The sequence below is a fragment of the Diadema antillarum genome, unplaced genomic scaffold, assembly GCF_040938485.1.
Source record: "Diadema antillarum isolate AM-2024a unplaced genomic scaffold, OU_Dant_1.0 seq00001348_RagTag, whole genome shotgun sequence".
Classification (NCBI taxonomy): domain Eukaryota; kingdom Metazoa; phylum Echinodermata; class Echinoidea; order Diadematoida; family Diadematidae; genus Diadema; species Diadema antillarum.
In genome coordinates, this window is record NW_027272113.1 from 1481068 (window position 1) to 1500412 (window position 19345).

The 19345-nt window shown below is 38.5% G+C and overlaps 1 protein-coding gene across 1 annotated transcript in view; it reads left to right on the plus strand.

Moving 5' to 3' along the window:
- The window catches only part of LOC139708567 (uncharacterized), a 55680-nt gene extending 36683 nt beyond the window's left edge, over nucleotides 1–18997 (plus strand). The window contains exons 6-10 of the mRNA XM_071620510.1: nucleotides 3774–3949; nucleotides 10013–10244; nucleotides 10585–10833; nucleotides 14019–14091; nucleotides 14415–18997. Of these exons, the coding sequence (XP_071476611.1) occupies nucleotides 3774–3949; nucleotides 10013–10244; nucleotides 10585–10833; nucleotides 14019–14091; nucleotides 14415–15349 (1665 nt within the window). The 3' untranslated portion in view covers nucleotides 15350–18997. The remainder of the gene's footprint in view (nucleotides 1–3773; nucleotides 3950–10012; nucleotides 10245–10584; nucleotides 10834–14018; nucleotides 14092–14414) is intronic.
- Nucleotides 18998–19345: the final 348 nt, after the last annotated feature.

Here is a 19345-nt window from a genome sequence, read left to right on the forward strand (position 1 = left end):
TATTATATAGACATAACTCACTGTATATTGCTGCAGTGATCAGTTAAAGGGATCGTATAGTTTTGGTTGAGACCTATTCTCAGGTTTCTAACACTTTTTGGTGAGATAATGAGAAACCTCTTATGAAATATGAAAGAGCATGTAATTCTATGAGGAATTCAACGTTTATTTGATGAAAATTGGTTTGAAATGGCTGAGATATCCAAAAAAGAGCGATTCTAATAAAGTGTGGGACCCACACTTTATTACAATCGCTTTGTTTTACTTTGTTTTTGGATGTTTCAGTCATTCCAAACCCGATTTTCATCAAAAAAACTTTGAATTCCTCTTAAAATGGTATGCTCTGTACTATATCATAAGTGTTTTCTTGGTATCTCACAAAAAGTTACAAGCCCAGTTCTCATCTCCACCAATACTGTACTATCCCTTTAAGCCTCGGGAGTGTGAGGGGTGCAGCCATTTTTATACCCCCCCCCCCCCCCCCCCCCCCCCCCATCCTGTGAGGCAGTGTGCATATTTTAATGGTAATGATGGGTAACCACTCCATTATTTCCTTCTCATTTCACTTCATTTCTTTTCCATTTTCAGTAAAGAGTGTCAGTGTACAAAACATAGCACAAAGAAAGAAAGAAAAAAGACAATATGGAAATACATAATTCACATACATCAAAATATGATAGAAACATAATAGATTGAGGAAGAAATCAATACATGCTGTGTACTGCATAGTGTTGAAAATGTTGAAAATGTCGGGGAAGATTTCTCAACATTCCTTCTATTGTTAACCTGCTAAGATTAGAAGGCGATGGTGTGCTGTAAACAACAGACAGTGCAATCATGCATCCAGTTCCATGTACACCCTTAACTCAAGCATTTTAATTCATTGTTATTATCATTATGAGTATACATGGCTCATTGAATGTGGCACAGGTATGCACATATAACTACAAATGCAGTTAGTGAATTTTGCATGGGCCTCTCAATCATTCCTTTTGAACCCCCTTTCTCACCTGACAGAATGCACTGGATTACTCAGATCTTTCTAGATTATGTTTTTATAGTGTGAATAAAACTACAGAAAAAAATATACTAAAGAGATACTAACTCAATATAGTAGTTAAGGGAGGTATCATCAAATGTGCAGTTCGCACTGCTTTCTCGTGATGAATATGGCAATATCCTCTTTTACAAGGGCACAGCATACAATGTAGTACAGGTTAATATACAGTGTAAACATGCATTAAGGGTGCACACAGTATTTAGTCATTGTATCACATGTGTTGTTTTCTCCTTTTCATAATTGTTATTTTGGTGTGACATTAATACATGTATGTTATTGTGTTTGCTAGTTTTCTGGTATAATAGCACCAGTGCGCTTAGAAACACCCGTGTAAAGCCCCATATAAATGTGATTATTATTATCATTACTATTATCATTATTGTTAAGACAAACCAGACATTAAAACATAAGAATCACACATACCATACAAATTTAATACCGTCATGCTCCATTGCAGTGTGCAAATCATGGGTCTGCAAACCAAGGGCTGTTTGACAAGCTCAGATTTTATGGCACATGAAGCTTGACTTTATATCTTTGTTATTACAATCTGTCATTTGTAAACACTAGTGTGGGCTTGTGCCCTGGCATACCCCAACATGAGTTGAGCATGCAAGCCCTACCTACATGCAAAGATTTGCAGGAACATGTAAGAAGGAGAAAAAGGACCAAAAAAAAAAAAAAGAATGAGATAACTGGAATTTGGCAACAGTGCTTTCGTTTTTCGCTTCCAAATTTGGTCATATTGACCTGATATCACAAGCAATTGCCAAGTGCCATTGGAAAGGAAACTGTGTCGGGAGATTTTGCGGATTTGCTTCAGTGAAGATTATTACCTTTCAGAAACTGAGGGGAATGTCATGCAAAAAAAAAAAAAAAGAGAGAAAAAAAAAGCTGGAAAAAAACAAACATGAGTCCAAGTCTGAGACATATGAATATCATTTTCTGATTTTCAGTTGAAATGTTATTTTCTGTTCATTGTAGAAAGAACCTCTATGATCTCTTTCATTGAATGTTATGGTCAAACAACCTCTTCGATGACACCTTTTAAATGTCCATGAAATAGCAGCTTAAAGTCCTTTATTGTATAAGTACAAGAGTCCAACCCAGGTGATTTTCTTTTTCTGTCTATACCTGGTTCCTTGACATTTTCTTCTATGACAATTGCTTCTGTGAAATATCTGCACAAAGCCAAACAGAAGTTCTATCCTTTAGCACATAACTGTAACCCTCATCCTAATCCTCGAATCATATGTATTAAGCCTAAACCTTACCACAACCCTCAGCCTATCCCTAAGTCCTTGGAAAAAATAAAGACCGGAGCAACTGTCACAGGAGCAAAAGTCGTGTCACCCTCTACCCACCGTAATTCCCCCTCTCCCCAGCATTTTTTCTCCTTTTCTCTCTCTCTCTCTCTCTCTCTCTCTGTCTCTGTCTCTCTTTCTCCTTATCTCGTGTATCACTTTATATTTCTCTGTTACTGTCTCTTTGTCTCACTGTGGTCATGTTTACCAACTTTTACATGTTTGAAACATGTTTCAATACCCACTATCGAAGTGCGTTTGCAAATGCCTTTTGCGTCGCGTTTCTCGAGTTGTTGTGTTTATCAACTCCGTTGTGAGTAGATTGGGAAGCCTTGTCACTCTGCGCAGCTCCATTGCACAGTTTGACCCGAGGAGCAGAGATGTGTAGTTGGCAGTGGTTGGCGTGGGCAGATCTGAGCTATAAATGCGTTTCAAAATGACTGCATTTATCAACTCTACAAAACACGTTTCTGGCTCAAACACATTTATGTGATCACACTTTTTTGTGTGTGTTTCAGATACTTGTTTCTAACCCCATTATCAAAACAGCTTTGCATTTATCAATTGCCCAAAACTGCCTGAAAGTTGTTTGGAAACCTTAAAGGCACAAGGTCGCGGTGGCTTAGTCGAATGCGTACACTGGCGCACAGCGCAAGCTTGATAAACACAGAGACCATTACACATACACATATGTTTTCATTACTATGAAAAGAGATTATATGTGACCCGCTACAACAAAATGGTCCTAAAGTCGCGCACGGTCGAAGCTGTGAAAATCGAGTTTGAAGTCAGAGCATCAAAATTGGTCAAGACTTACGATTTTCTGAATTTGACATGTTATTAGAGTCTGACATGTCTTCTATCATCTGTTGAAATTTTGAAGCAAAATGATGAAAGGATAGACCAAAAAACAGCGTTTTCTGGGCCATGTTTATTTGGCGTTTCAACGAAGCAGAAACTGGTTCGAACATTTGGATTTAGAGCCACAGATAGGCTCCGCCCCTAACAACGACCAGAGTGATCTCATTGGTCAGTTTGCTGTGTTTGAATGAGCATTTCGGGGGTTGCTAGGGCTTACCTTCTATTGTCTGGAGGTGAATACTGACTTGCGTGTCCCTTGATTGTGAATGCATCGCAAGGAGAACTTTTAGGGCGCTTTTCTCGAAACAGTGATTTTCCAGACGTCTCGACATGCTCTCTTTTAAACATCGATATCTCCGCAGCCGATTATTTTTATAAGATGTGTTATATATCAATTTAAAGCAGAAAGATTAGGGAATTGTGTCATGTAATTTTCAAATAATCGACCTCGCCCGACTTTAGGATCATTTTGTTGTAGCGGGTCACATATGAATTAATATTATTACCTTTGTTTTATTGTATATTTGTTTGTTTTTATTCATTTCCAGCCTGAGAAGGAGCACGGCTATGCCAGGGTCAAGGACATCCATGGGAAGGCTGGAGATGAGTCAACTGCAGAGGGCGCTACAGCAGCCGCTGACCAGGACGATGAGACCCCACCGGTTCTCCACAGGCCGCTGGACCTCGACTCGCCGGAAAATGCATCGCCGCCGACATCTCAGAGGTTAGCACGCAATTCTTTAAGAGTTTTGAAAGCTTTCGTCGAATTCGACCAATAAACTAAAAAACTGTAAACAAAAACCAAAAATTGTTTACAATCTATATTTGTACGCTATGCACCACATATTTTGTAGGGTTTTTATTTTCGCAGATTTTGTTAGTGGGTCAATCCACGTCAAATCAACCAATGGTGTTAACCCGCCCCCCTTCAATTTTCTTTAAACTCGCACCAAATGTGCCCCCAAGTGTCTGACGGAAGATTCTAAAATATTTTGCCCCAAGGTCAAACGGTTGCTAAGATATGGCCTCCCATAGCAACCAATGCGTGGCCAAACAACCGAGTTTAAATAAAATTTGCTATTTTTGATTGACTGCTGCAGTCAAGTTATATAAGATACATTGCTCATTTTCTGTAAACTTGAAGAACTTTATGATGCTAACATGCACAATATGTTACGGCACGGATCTGACATTCGGTTATTGCGCAAGAGGTCACCGAAAATGGTGTTAAGCGTCAACGTTAATGTTTTTGGGTGCATGTTTGGAAGCTGATAACTTCAAAATTCAATTATCTTAGAACCCAATATTATGCATATATAGAGACTCTCACTTGCTCTACACACCTACCAAAAATCGGCTAAAAAGTATGCTCCATTTTCTTGAAGGGCGCCCTCAAAGTTGGCTTTTTTCAAAAAGTTGCCAAGTTCAAGGTCACAAATCACCACTCGTCCCATCAAGGAGTGACACCAATTTTTGTGTATTGATAGACAGTTACCTATATTTTCATGGGTTATCAAAAAACTTTTGTAACCGGAATGTTTAATAGCTTTTTTATGCATTCGAAAATAGTCGTAAACACCCAAAAATCGACGTAAATTGACATATAGGGTTTTCAGCATATTTCAAATGGTGATAAATCAGAGATGAAGTGCCAAGACACAATGGTATCTTCTGTGATGATAGTCTGTAACTAGTACCAAAAGGACATACATCACAAATTGTTTTGTCTTATTGGCAATGACCTTGAGAATGCAGCTGAAAATCACAAAAAACAGTAAATTGCTCAATTTTCCGTGACCATAATCGTGCTAAAGTGTGTTTACATCAATTTTTAGTTGTGTGCCATTTCAGTACTCATGGTGACTTTAAGCTGAAAACTGCTAATCATGTTCCATTTCTATTCTATTTCAAGCTACAAATAATATTTGAAGTCATCTCCCGATATTTTGACCTTGACATTGTTCTGAACACAGCTGTAAATTCCTTAATATTAGCATTATTCCCAACACATAGTGATTTACAACTTTGCACACCATTTCAAACTTGAATTTCTCTCAGACAGAATGCCTGATCATATTTATATTTACAGTACTGGTAGTCTGTAATGAGCATTTAGAGGATGTAGTATCAACTGATTTGTCTCAAATGACATTGACCTTGAAAATACAGCTGAAAATCATAAAAATCAATAATCGTTCAAAATATTTTGCAATACACATTATTAGAGCCTGGTGTTTACAGTGACTCTGAATTGTGTATGATTTTTATATTGATGATGAGTTACAGCTGATAATTGCAAATTATTTCTTCCTTTTGTTCCATTTTGAGCCAAAAATAATATCAAAAATCATATGACCTTGACATTATTCTAAAAACTGTCATAAATGCCTTTGAGCATAAGAATATATTCACAACACCATAAGATACTGCTCTACAACATTATTTCGAAATTGATTTTCTCATCGACAGAATGCCTAGTGTATGAAATTCAGAACCAGAAATTCGAAGTCAATGACATTATTAGGATGGAAGTAGTCTTGAAATTTGTTCTTTTGATCATTCTATTTTTATGGCTAAAATGTTAATGGTGATTATGCATCCATTTTCTATAGGCATACAACTTGGATAAATTGGACACTACTGTACAATAAGTGTGTGCACTGAGCATCATAAATCCTCAAAGTACCCATTACAGACTACCTTTATGCAAATATCAACATGACTAGGCATTCTGTCTATGAGAAAATCAATTTTGAAATGTGCTGTAGTGCTCAATGTGTGGTGAATATGCTCATTTTGAGGAATTATGGCTATTCTAAAATAAGGTCAAGGTCAAATGATATGTACATATTACTTGATATTATTTGCAGCTCAAGTGGAACAAAAGGGAAAATAATTAGCAATTATAGGCTGTAACACATCATTGATATATAACAATTACACACAATTCAAAGTCGCTGTAAACACCATTTTTAATTAAAGTGTGTATTGCAAATTTGAACGAATATTGATTTTATGATTTTAAGCTGTATTTTCAAGGTCAATGTCTATGAGACAAATAAGTTGATACTACATCCTCTAAATTCTCATTACAGACTACCAGTACTGTAAATATAAATATGATCAGGCATTCTGTCTGAGAGAAATTCAAGTTTGAAATGGTGTACAAAGTTGTAAATCACTTGTGTGTTGGGAATAATGCTAATATTAAGGAATTTACATCTGTGTTCAGAACAATGTCAAGGTCAAAATATCTGGAGACGACTTCAAATATTATTTGTAGCTTGAAATAGAATAGAAATGGAACATGATTAGCAGTTTTCAGCTTAAAGTCACCATGAGTACTGATATGGCACACAACTAAAAATTGATGTAAACACACTTTAGCACGATTATGGTCACGGAAAATTGAGCAATTTACTGTTTTTTGTGATTTTCAGCTGCATTCTCAAGGTCATTGCCAATAAGACAAAACAATTTGTGATGTATGTCCTTTTGGTACTAGTTACAGACTATCATCACAGAAGATACCATTGTGTCTTGGCACTTCATCTCTGATTTATCACCATTTGAAATATGCTGAAAACCCTATATGTCAATTTACGTCGATTTTTGGGTGTTTACGACTATTTTCGAATGCATAAAAAAGCTATTAAACATTCCGGTTACAAAAGTTTTTTGGTAACCCATGAAAATATAGGTAAATGTCTTTTAATACACAAAAATTGGTGTCACTCCTCGATGGGACGAGTGGTGATTTGTGACCTTGAACTTGGCAACTTTTTGAAAAAAGCCAACTTTGAGGGCGCCCTTCAAGAAAACGGAGCATACTTTTTGGCCGAATTTTGGTAGGTGTGTAGAGCAAGTGAGAGTCTCTATATATGCGTAATATTGGGTTCTAAGCTAATTGAATTTTGAAGTTATCAGCTTCCAAACATGCACCCAAAAACATTAACGTTGACGCTTAACGCCATTTTCGGTGACCTCTTGCGCAATAACCGAATGTCAGATTCGTGCCGTAACATATTGTGCATGTTAGCATCATAATGTTCTTCAAGTTTACAGAAAATGAGCAATGTATCTCATCTAACTTGGCTGCAGCAGCCAATCAAAAATAGCAAATTTTATTTAAACTCGGTTATTTGGCCACGCATTGGTTGCTATGGGAGGCCGTATCTTAGCAACCGTTTGACCTTGGGGCAAAATATTGTAGAATCTTCCGTCAGACACTTGGGGGCACATTTGGTGCGAGTTTAAAGAAAATTGAAGGGGGTCGGGTTACAAATTGTCTGAAAATTGGTTGATTTGACGTGGATTGACCCTAATAGTCTGCTGCTTACTGCGAATTTAATAACTTGCCAAAATATTTGGCTTTGATCCCGATATGAATGCCATGTGGGCCAAGGTTGGAATTTATCCACCAATGGCCACAACATAGGTTCTTGTTTATCTCTTCATATAATCTTTCTTTCATTATTTTGAAACAACTTTCCGTATTGTAAAATCTGCTTATCTATCTGTATACAGTTTATGTATAGTTTTATCTTTGTTATTTGCTAAATCAATTTTATTAGTTGAAATATTGTTTTTAGATATTAATGCAAAACCTCTACCTGTAACTACAACGTATTTATTTTTTAATGCTTTCTCTTCCTTTAAGGATACATAGTACCTTATGATTTTTCCGCCTTTGGAGGTCGGCACTTCTTTACTTCCTGCTTGCGTTCTAGACTATTTTAAGAGTGATCTGATTTGAAAACCACATCATGCCACTAGCTCCATTTCCCTTTCATTATTTCTCTTGTCTGTTGGAATTCTGAGAAATAAACTGGGATATAATTCAGTGTATCATAAATCAGTGAAAACACTGGGATATTCTTCTTCCGTTTTACAGTCACTTTGAACAAAATAGACTTTAAAACTATGAATACGTAATTTCATACATGCGTTTGTTTTGCCTACCCTTATGCTATAAAACCTCAAAAGGATCAGAACATTGCCATTTGTTTGGATGCCACATTTTATTGTTTGCAAGATAGTAGTTTATAACTTTCAATTCTCTATAGGTCCTGGGCAATTACAGTGCTTGGAAAAATCGTGGTTGCTTCCCTTTTTTTCATAATGTAATAATCCATCTCTTCAAATACTCAGAAAGAAATATTAAAGGTAGCTTTATCAAATGATAAAATGAATATGAAATACTTGCTAGTATTTAAAGCTCCATGTGGTATGCCACAATGTCGTGAAGATTGATTGTGGGTACAACAAAGTGCCTACCATTGTAGCCACATTGTACCTACCCTGTGTAGGTAACTACATAGCCACATTCTGCCTACCATCGCAGCCACATTTAATCACTATACTCTGAAAATTTACAGTTCCCTGTATAGTTTCAGAGAAAGGGTCTCATTTATCAACATGTTTCTCAGTATTCAAGTTTATTTTTGGCATTAAACAAAATACTCATTTCTGCTTGTGCTTATCTATAAAGGAAGATTTGGTGAAGCATACTGTATACTGTATAACTGTTATTTTCGCGTACAGACATTTTCGCAAATGAGGTCATGGACATTTTCGCGAGATGTTGTTTTTGCGAATTGACAGACGACTTAAAGAAATCCAAGGGACCTGGGCCCCGTTGCTAGAAACTTTGCGTTTAAACGCAACTTGCAACTGATTGTCACTGGCCAATCAAAATCATCGTTGCATGCATGTCTTCTTAACCCGTTGAAGACGGATTGATTTTGCTACAACACGCAGTTCCCATAGACCCCTGCCCGAGTATACTCGGAATTCGTCCTCAACGGGTTAATAGGGCAGACCCTGAGCCAATCAGAATGGTTGTTTCAAAATTAGCAATTATTTGCAATTGATTGCAACTTTCTTGCAACGGGGCCCTGGTCTGCTGAATCATTTCCTCAGAATAGATCACCAATCATTGCAATTGTGATTTGGTCAATAGAAACTTTGATAGTCTACTAACAGCAAGGTTCCAGCATATTCATTGCCCATACATGTATTCACTTTCAAGAAGGAACAGACATTGTATCTCATTAAAAACAATCTATATTTGGTTTTTGTAAATGCATGGATTTCACATTGATATGGTATACCTGGGTTTCTATTCCTGTGTTTGTAGTTGACACCAGCTGTGTCATGTACCTCTGGGACAAATGGTATTCTGATACGATTATTCGAATATTAAGCTGTTCAAAGAAACTGTGTTCTGTTGGGAAATGAAATAGATATGGAAATGAATTGAAATTGTTACCACTACTACTTGGTGATTGAAGATAACACGACATAATTTGATTGATTACACACCATAAATCATAATTGATGTTGTTTGACCGTGCTGTCCTCGAGAAATAGTATCTCGACTGTCCTTTCTGGATTCTGACCTTGAATTTTAGCAAAATTATCATTTCTCCCTCATATTTCATCTGCACTTTATGTAAGTTACGCAGAGCTAGAATGAGATTAAGCCTTCATGTAGGTTTTATAATTATGAGATATACATTGGGATGTTACATTTAAAAAAGAGAAATTATTTGAATACCTGTATTGAGAAAAGTGTATTTTATTTCACCTTCACATGAATGATTTGGCCACTTTCTTTCAAAAAGTGAGATACAAACTTTTGTCACCCTAGCAATGATAAAAAAGAAGAAAACGAAAAACAGGTTGATGAAGAAAGTGGGAAAAAAAAAGTTTCAAAGAGAGAAAGAAAGAAGCAGACATATGCTGACCAGTTTGGTTGGAAAATTTGTCTCTATCTTCTCTGAAGGGCTGGGTCTGTGTCCTCTCCTGGGAGCCCAGATCCAGGACGGGGCGGGGCCAGTCCCAATCCAGGAGGAGGAGGAGGAGGCGGAGGAGGAGGAGTTGGTGGTGGAGGAGGAGGGGGACCAGGAGGACCAGGAGGAGGTGGACCGGGTGGAGATGGACCAGGATGGATGCCAGGTCCAGGTCCAGACCCAGGAGTTCCAGGAACCGGAAGGAGGGAGCCACCCTACACACAGGTTAGACTTACTTGGAAAAAAAAGACGGAGACAAACAAACGGCAGACCTCGTTGGAACCATTCTGAATTTGGAGGAAAGAATCTGAAGTTTGACCATTCCCAGTTCATGTTTCAATAGGAGTTTCCTATTTTTTATTAATAATTTTACTATACAATCCTATTGGAACTGCTCTTTCTTTCCTACTTTATGGCAAAATCTTGTGATGAGTTGTGATGTTGAAAATAGGACAATATCATACTTTACCTTAGACGTAAGAGCCATGCTGCTCTAGTGGAACTTTAATCTACCTTTAATCTCGACCATGTTTGTTTTTTTTGCCATGTCCTCTGCACGCGACAGGTCAGTGCCAGGGAGAGCCTGGAGAGTATTAGGGCGCGGCAGCAGCTGCAGCACAACCAGGTGACGGAGGACGCCCTCAGGGGCCAGGGAGGAGTCAACGGGAGCGCCGCTGGGGCCGGTGCAGCTGGAGCTGCTGGCGGTGGTGGTGGCACCGAGCAGGATTTCGACGGCATCTACGAGCAGGTGGACGACAACAGCGTGAGGGGGCAGAACAACACGTCACCCCCTCCCCTACCAAGGGGGAGACAGGTGGGTCAGTTTTCAGGGATCGTTAGCAGATGACAAATTGTCAGCTAGTTTGTTTTTAGGGTTTCTGATATGGATTTCTTTTTTTTTTTTTCTTGGGAAAAAAATAAAAAACAAACAACTATTCTTGGAACTTGAATATCTGAATTTCTTAGGAAATGAATGTCTGCTTTTCTACAGAATTTAAAAGACTAAGCTCTAAGCCTTAAAATGATATATAACTTGTTAAAATTGGACCATCCTCACACCCATTTAAAAAGTGTTTGAAATAAGAGAGTTAGCAGTTACAGTTTCATAGAAAAGGGAGAAAAGAGGATTTAAGGATTAGGGTCACTTGGGCATGCTGTGCAGGAGGATCAATGAAAACCTTCTATTTCACAGTGAAGACAGCACCTGTCCCTAAAAACATATGGTCCAGAAAAACTGCTAATATCCTGATACCAGTTTGGTTTTAGCTACCAAATCTTTACCATAGGAAGAGAAAAGATTACTCTTGAAGGTGAGACAAACTTTGAAAATTTGAGTTGGTCAACCCAGATGACATATTTTGGTGCATTGCATGGGATTCCTAGCCTGCGGCTTTTTATTGGTTTTGAGCTGATTGATGACATTTGCGGATCCAGTCTCAAGGATAGATGGAATACATACCAATCAAAAACACAAAACAAAACAGAACAAAACATAACAAAACAAAACAAAACAAAACAAAATAAAACCCAGAACACCCCTACCAAAAAGAAAACAAAATAAAACAAATGACACGATAATCCAGTGTCTCTGTCCTGCATATGTGTCAGGGAAATACAATTGAGATAAAAAAAGGATTGTCAAAGTCTTTCTCACTGAAAGCAAGATCCCACAAATCTGTTACTGTTGGAGAAGAAAGCGAGACAGTGAATGTGCCAATTGGCCAATTCAAGGTCCTGTTTACATTTCGGAGCAGTGATTTAAAAATATTCAAGATATTACTTCTGACGCATATGTGTAGGTCAGATGTATCACAAAATATCCTACGTTATAAAATTTTTGCAATAAAACCAAACATATGAAGGGATATCACTATTTTTCTCATTAAACCATAACTGTGGATGGTTTAGTCTGGAAATATTTTTATTATATTAAACTATTGTTCACATTTTGTATATTTAAAAATACTTCGATTTTACTCAACTGGTTCAAATTTTTACAGTGGTTGTTTCTATCCGTATATCACATTTTAGAACTATTTTGAAGCACTAATGCTGGGTTTTTGTTTCATCTGCAAATGATAAATTATGCCTTTAAAGCACAGTAAGGGTAATCATTGCCATGACATGGTGCAACATGTCGATCTTCGATCTTCTCATCAACCATGGTATTTTTGTCTTGAAAGCTGTGTTGTAACCTTTTCCTGTGACAAGGACTTTGGACAGTGTATGAAATGCTATCTAAAGACGCTGTACAGTACTGGTTGAGGTGGGGATTCATGTTTTTTATGCCTCCGCCACGAAGTGGTGCCGGAGGCATTATGTTTTCGGGTTGTCCGTCCGTCCGTCCGTCCGTCCTTCCGTCCGTCCGTCCGTCCGTCCGTCCGTCCTTCCGTCCGTCCGTAATGAATTTTGTGGACAGGGTAACTACCAAAACCTTTTGAGGTATCCTAATGAAACTTGGCATGTATGTGTATTAGGGGGTGAAGTTGTGCCTATCAACTTTTGGGTGCACATGCTCAAGGTCAAAGGTCAAAAGGTCAAGGTCAAATGCTTAAAATTTTACTATTTCCCCCATATCTATGCAATGCCTGAAGATATTTTCTTGAAACTTAGTGTATACATGTACTACCTAATTAAGATTCTCTGGTGAAAGTTTGGGGTCATGAGGTCAAAAGATCAAAGGTCAAAAGGTCAAGTAAAATGTTAAAATTTCACTTTTTTCTCTGTATCTTGGAAATTGTTCAAGGTATCTTCATGGAACATAGTGTATATGCATCTACTGACTGGCAGTGGTTATCTAGGTAATTTAGGGTTCATGGGGTCAAAGGTCAGGGGTCAAAGGTCAAGGGCAATACTTCAAAATCTTACTGTTTTCCTTATATTTGCAATGCCAGCGGGATATTTTTTTTTAAAACTTGATGTATGCATGTCTAACCCAATAGAGATTCTCTAGGATTTTTTTTTTGCCAAGAAGGTCAAAGGTCAAAAGGTCAAAGATCAAGTGAAAGTGCTGAACTTACTTTTTTCTCCATATCTCGGAAGTGGCTCAAGTTATCTTGAAACTTAGTACATGCTGAATTTATGTATGTTCTGCCTGACAGTGCTTCTCTTATAAATCAAAGGCCAGATGAAAATGATAACAATTTACTGTTCAATACAGAAATTGCGCTTCTTCTCCATACCTTGAAAATAACTCAGTGCATAAACTTATGAATGGATCAAAGTCAAGTGAAAGTTCTTAAATCCCCAAATACATGATCTCCTATTCATCCAATTAAACATAGGTCAAGGAAGGTAAACATTCAATACATTTGTGACAAACATGTCATTTTAATATTTTGCCAATTTTGTGAAAATGTAATCACACATTGTCCACATGTACTATAGACCTATTAGGAGAATCATGCATTATGGCGGAGGCATACCAGTCGCCATAGCGACATTTCTAGTTACATTCTTAAGTGAGATAACAAGAAACCTCTTATGAAATATGAAAGAGCTGAGCATGTAATTTTAAGAAGGATTCAACGTTTATTTGATGAAAATTGGTTTTCAAATGGCTGAGATATCCAAAAAGTGATAATAATAAAAGACTTCAGGCCACAACTTTATTAGGATCTCTTTGTTTCACCTTGTTTGGGGATATCTCGGCCACTTCAAAACCGATTTTCATCAAATAACATTTTGATACCCCTTAGAATTGCATGGGATTGCTCTTTGACATCTCATAGAGTGGTTTCTGAATATCTCGCAAAACGTTAAAAGCTAATTCCTCACCTCGACCAGAACTGTACACACCCTTTAAAAGCTAAATCCTCACCTCAACCAGAACTGAACACACCCTTTAAGGGGTTTTCTGTGTCATTCAGCACTCTAAGCACACAAATAGTTAAGTCATCATAATGTTACCATCTCTCATTTTTATCTCTCATGTTTCTCCTGCTGCCCTCCCCCCCCCCCCCCCCCTCCCTCCTTTGGCTTCTTTGCAAACTTTGGCAGACCTTCCATGGCTTAGGGAAGGGGCGTGTGTATGAAGAAATCACCGAGGACAACAGGCCACGCCCACCAGCAGGTGAGTGAGCATTTTAGGCATGAGCATAGTAATACAGGATTTGAGATGTATCTCTATGTAGTGTGCTTGTTTGTAAAGTATACAAGCTGTTTCTCTCTTTTTTTTTCTGGTGATGAGTTTTTAGAAGCACAATGGCTTTATCATGCATGCTTTTTATAAGTAAGAGGGAAGGATTTTCAGTTTGTTGATTACTGAAAGATGTTGAATTTGTGGAGCAATAGTTGTAGGGGGAAAATACTGCAAGCAGCTGAATTTTTCTCAAATTCATTGGTTTGTGAATTTTTTCCTAATGAGATCTTTCTCGTTGTCCACCAAAACTGTAGGAGAGTACAGTGAAGATCCTGAGCCATATGCTGTGGTCGACAAGTCACACACTGAAAGGAGGAACAGGGAGGCGGTCTCCAATAGCAACGGGAACCACCAGGAGAAGATGAACGAGGAAGACGACTTCGATCAGCTCTATGCCAAAGTGGACAAGTCGGGAAGCAAGCAGCAAACCAGTCCGCATCACCAAGCGAATAACAACAATCACAAGCGGCAGAGTGACGAAGGCGTTGCTATGGCGACAGCTGACGAAGAAGTGGACTTTGGTGAATTGTACGCCAGAGTGAACAAAAACCGCAAGACTGTGGCAGTGATGGAGACACGGGGCTCCAGGGAAGCTGGTGGCGGTAGTGCGGGCCCGCCTCGAGTCAACGGAAACTCTGGGACGCCTTTTTATCCCGGCGGTGGTTGGACGCAGAACTCTGCCATGAACAGTTACTCAGACATTTATGCGGATGTTGATGAGATGCCGCCCAGTGCGCCGGGCGGGGCCAGAAACCACGGCAACGATTCCCTCCTTGTGGAGAACAACTACCAGTCCATTGACGACGATCTCCCTCCCCGCTCGCCCATGGAGGAGAGAATGGTCCACATCACAGAGCACAAGCCGAGTGCCGACCTCTGGGTGAGGCGGGAACACACGTACCAGGCGGTCGAGGAGAACGGGTCGCGGAAAAAGTCGAAGCACGACAAGAAAAGCAAGTCGGAGCACGGGGAGCGGAGAGCCGTCGTGCAGCACAGCTACGAAACCGTCAAACCCCTGGAGACCAGTAAGAGTGATGGTTCCACCAGGCAAGCCGGGCCAGACCTACCGGGTAGGACGCCCTCCAAAGAGGAAAGTGCCACCGGGCCCCTCCCGGTCATCCTGAGTGCAAAGAACACCAACAACAACCACATGATCGAGTCGCTTCCAGTGAAAGAGACGCGGATTTGAGGGAAGGGGCCGAGTGAATCGGAAGCAAGAAAAAGCAGTTCTAGACAGTATGCTGCAAACCCGATGAGAGAAAATTAGTGCCATCGCCAGCAGCAATAGATGTATTTGGATGCTCAGAGGGATGCTTGTATCTCTGTAAAATATTTACTCAGAGAGTTCTGTGCTATATTAAACTAAAACATTTGAAATAAGAATGCATTCCGAGTTGTGTTCACATGTACAGTGGAAAGTTGGTGTAAAAGTCTCTGATATAGTAAATTTCAACCAACTCTTTACTTTGGCTCCAGAAGATAACTCAAAACATGTCTGAGATTTTATGATTTCCTCTTTTGCATTGTTACATCCTCTTTCACGTAAATACAGTGTCTGGAAGAACAGTAGGTCATCTGTAGTACCATACAAAACCAACCTGTCCCTGTGCAGTTTTGTTTAAAGTGTTGTTTTATTTTTGTTTTGATTGTTATGTGAAGGAATGGATATAAGAGTAATCTAATTAAACTCGCCTTGTAAAATGATGTTCTGAGGTGTGACAGATGTCAACTTAAAGTCGACAAGGTCCACATCCCCTTGATTTGTGTGAAACTAATTTCCCTTTGCAATAGTAACGGCGTCTGAGGAAAAAAGAATGAGAAATGAAGACATGAATTGAAAATGGAAGAAATGATGGTAACTAGCCACATTTCTTATCTCATCAAAGTCTGCTTTGTGAGTATCATTTTCTTGATTTGAAGAACTTATTTTGGTGCCTATTGTTTTGGGGATATGCGAACAAAGTTTGGCTTTGTTGGGACATACCAACAAAGCATTACCAAAAATTTCCAGTGCTATGATGCATATAGAAGAGTTCAGTGACACGGTGGTAACTTTAAATTAAACCCCTCTACGTGGATGTATAAAAAAATGTCATTGACATTTTGTGCAGGCATGTTGCTGATAGTAGTTTGAGTGTTCAATAACCAATTAGCTATAAATACAAAAGTGCCATCAAATTGAAGTATCCCTTACTGTGGGAAGATTAAGACTAGTTCGAGTCAGACCCTTTAAACAGACTGCCATTGAGTCTGATCATATTCCGGAAGAGAAACATACTCATTCATTTCCAGACTGTCCATATCATTTCCTCATAAAGTGTCACGCTATTCAATTCCAAGAAAGGCTTAAAAAATCTAACCAACGAACACAACTCACAGGGACTTCAGGTTTCATTGTCATATCGTGGCAGTGAGCATTTCCTTCTTAAAATCTGGGTGTGTTCACACTGGGATGTCTAAATATGAGTGATTATATGCTCCCGAAAGACTGAAATGTGGAATGCAGGTAAAGCAAGTCAAGTAAATGATGGCCCCAAATGGTGTCCAGAGTAAAACTTGATCTATTTCAGAGCCTTTCTTCACACTGATGGCAAACCCAAAGGTTTGATGTACATCACCATCAGTATGAACAATGCAAGTGTGTACTGTATATGCAGGTGATCTGCGTAGAAAAATACATTTTCAGTCATATTCATGTTTTGTGTTTCATATTCATTGCAAACATTGCAGAAGTACAAGCACTTTGTGGTACTGCGAATATGCAAAGTGCTGTTGTAGAGAGCCCTGTTTGGTATCACTGTTTCTCCCAGTTGTTGTGCTGGTGTTTTCACACACATGCAATGCGATGCAATCATTGCGCGCATGTCGTTCATCACTTCTCAGTTTGAATGTAGCATGAAAAAGAGTGTACAGGTTTTTAATTTGACAGATTTGCAGCCATTGAAGTCATGGGTCATCACTGCAATGTTGCAATGTGCCGGTCACTCTGTGATGAAAGCAAAGAAATCTTGAACAATACCCCTAGATGAAGATGTGACCAGGGTTGGGTGGTTGGTAAGCTCTACCGCATGTGCAGTGGTTCTTTCGCGACTCATCAACGCTGTTCACGCCTGCTGGTTTGTTGAGCAAGATGTAGCCCGAACCTGATCCAAGTTTGCTGTTGAGCCATCCCACAGTGCATCTGAAACTTGGCTGGCCATGAGGCCTTGTTTATTGGCAGTACCCCAGATTGCTTTGTTGATCCCGGATACTGATTGCGGGGAAAGGAAAGGGGAAGAAAAAAATGAAGAAGAATAGTTCAAAGAAGCAAATGAGATTATTTTGTTAGAATATATTTTGTTCTTCTGCTTTTCATATGCAGTTTCCCATTTGAAATATTTAAATTTTCACTAGCTAACTCTCAAGTGTTTATTAAATCCAAAGCCTCTTGGAAATGTGTCCTGTTTGATGTACAAAGTGTTCATATTTTTATATATATATAGGCCAGTAGGCCTCCACCATCATAACCAAATGGAATTACTGGCAGTGAATGGAGTTATTTTCAGCCATTTTCTTTCACTTTCAACTCATACACTCGTAACTTTCATAATGGAATCGCACCATTGGCTGTGGTGGAGGTGATAGTGTGTCGGACTCTTTTTAAAAGGAATGTGTTTTACCTGTCAGTGTGAGCAAACTTGGATGAACAATGCCGGGCTTGAACAGCAACAAGCAAAACTTGCTAATGTATTCAAATTTAGGACCATCTGTCAAGCTTTTTGATTCAACTGTAAACTGGTCTGTGGAAGTGAATTATAAGTCAAATTGTGGAGGGATAGAGGCGACTGTTGAAATTTTTTGTGCTTCAAACACACTGAAATAAGCTGAAACCACCTCAAGAAAAAAAAAAAAAAACCTAAGAAACGAACAAACACAGAAAGAAAAGGAGTATAAACAGAAGCAAACCATATAGCATAATATGCGGTACATAACAGAGAAAACAATAAAACTATCATTGTCAGTATTAAACCATATGTAGATACAATTTTAGAGTCTATGTCTATATACTGTGGAAAGGATTTCCTCTTTCCTCTGAAATACCAACATGCTGTAGTGTTTTGACCAGTTCTTTTTTTAATCTCTGACCAATACAACTCTGATGTATTTCCAGGAACTTCCGCATGTTTATTACGCATTTTATGCAATGGGGGAGAAAGGCAGATTTATTGTACAAAAGAAATTGTTAATACTTTTGAATCTGAACAATGTGGGTTGTTTGTGCAAAATGGGAATCTTTCAGTAATCAGAATTTATTTCCCTTTTTTTCTTCTTTTTTAAATTTGCTGACAGGACTGTTTCAGCCCAGTCCTTTAGCCTCCTTGTGTACTGTTTTAACTATGATATTATGACGACATAAAAAAACAAGCAAAATTGATTGGTTTTGACCTGCGTGTGCCAAACTTGGCGTTGCTTTATTCACGCAGTTGTGCAATCTTCTTTCATTTACCAAATATGGAGATGTTGTGAAGTCACCTCTCCTTTCATTTACTTTAGGTTGCTCTGTGTTTACTCTATTTTGTTGTTGTTGTTGTGATGTTATGATTTTTATCACACATTTATTCTAGGATTCTTTCACTTAATTGCTTTCTGCCAAGTATGATATTACAACTCCTCATTCCTTTTCCCCAAATATCTGTCTTCACTCAGTCTTTCATAGCAGAAAAAAAAAATGTGCAAATTTGAAATAATCTCCACACCAAAGTTTTCTGACTTATTGTCTCTCTTTATTAATTAATTTATTCATTTGTTGTTGTTGTGGTTTTTTTTTTTTGGGGGGGGGGGGAGGGATATGAGAATGGATTATATATTACATCATAGTTTAAAACTTTACAGATATTAAGAAAGAAGGGTTAAGTGGTAGACCATGTCAACGTGATTTGATTCCTCTAAAACCATGGAGTGCGTTTCATATTCCATTCATATTCATTCACAATAAGTGACTCTTCGTATATAAAACTATGACTGTCTGCATCATGTCCAGTATGATTTGATAATCTCAAACACACTTTCACAGACTGAATACGTTACAGCCAATTCATCTTTTTAATCAATCATAATGGCGTTAGTACACATGTATCAATTTGAAATACACGTACAAGCTTCATGCAACAGAGTACTTTCAGATGACCACAGAGGTATTAACCAG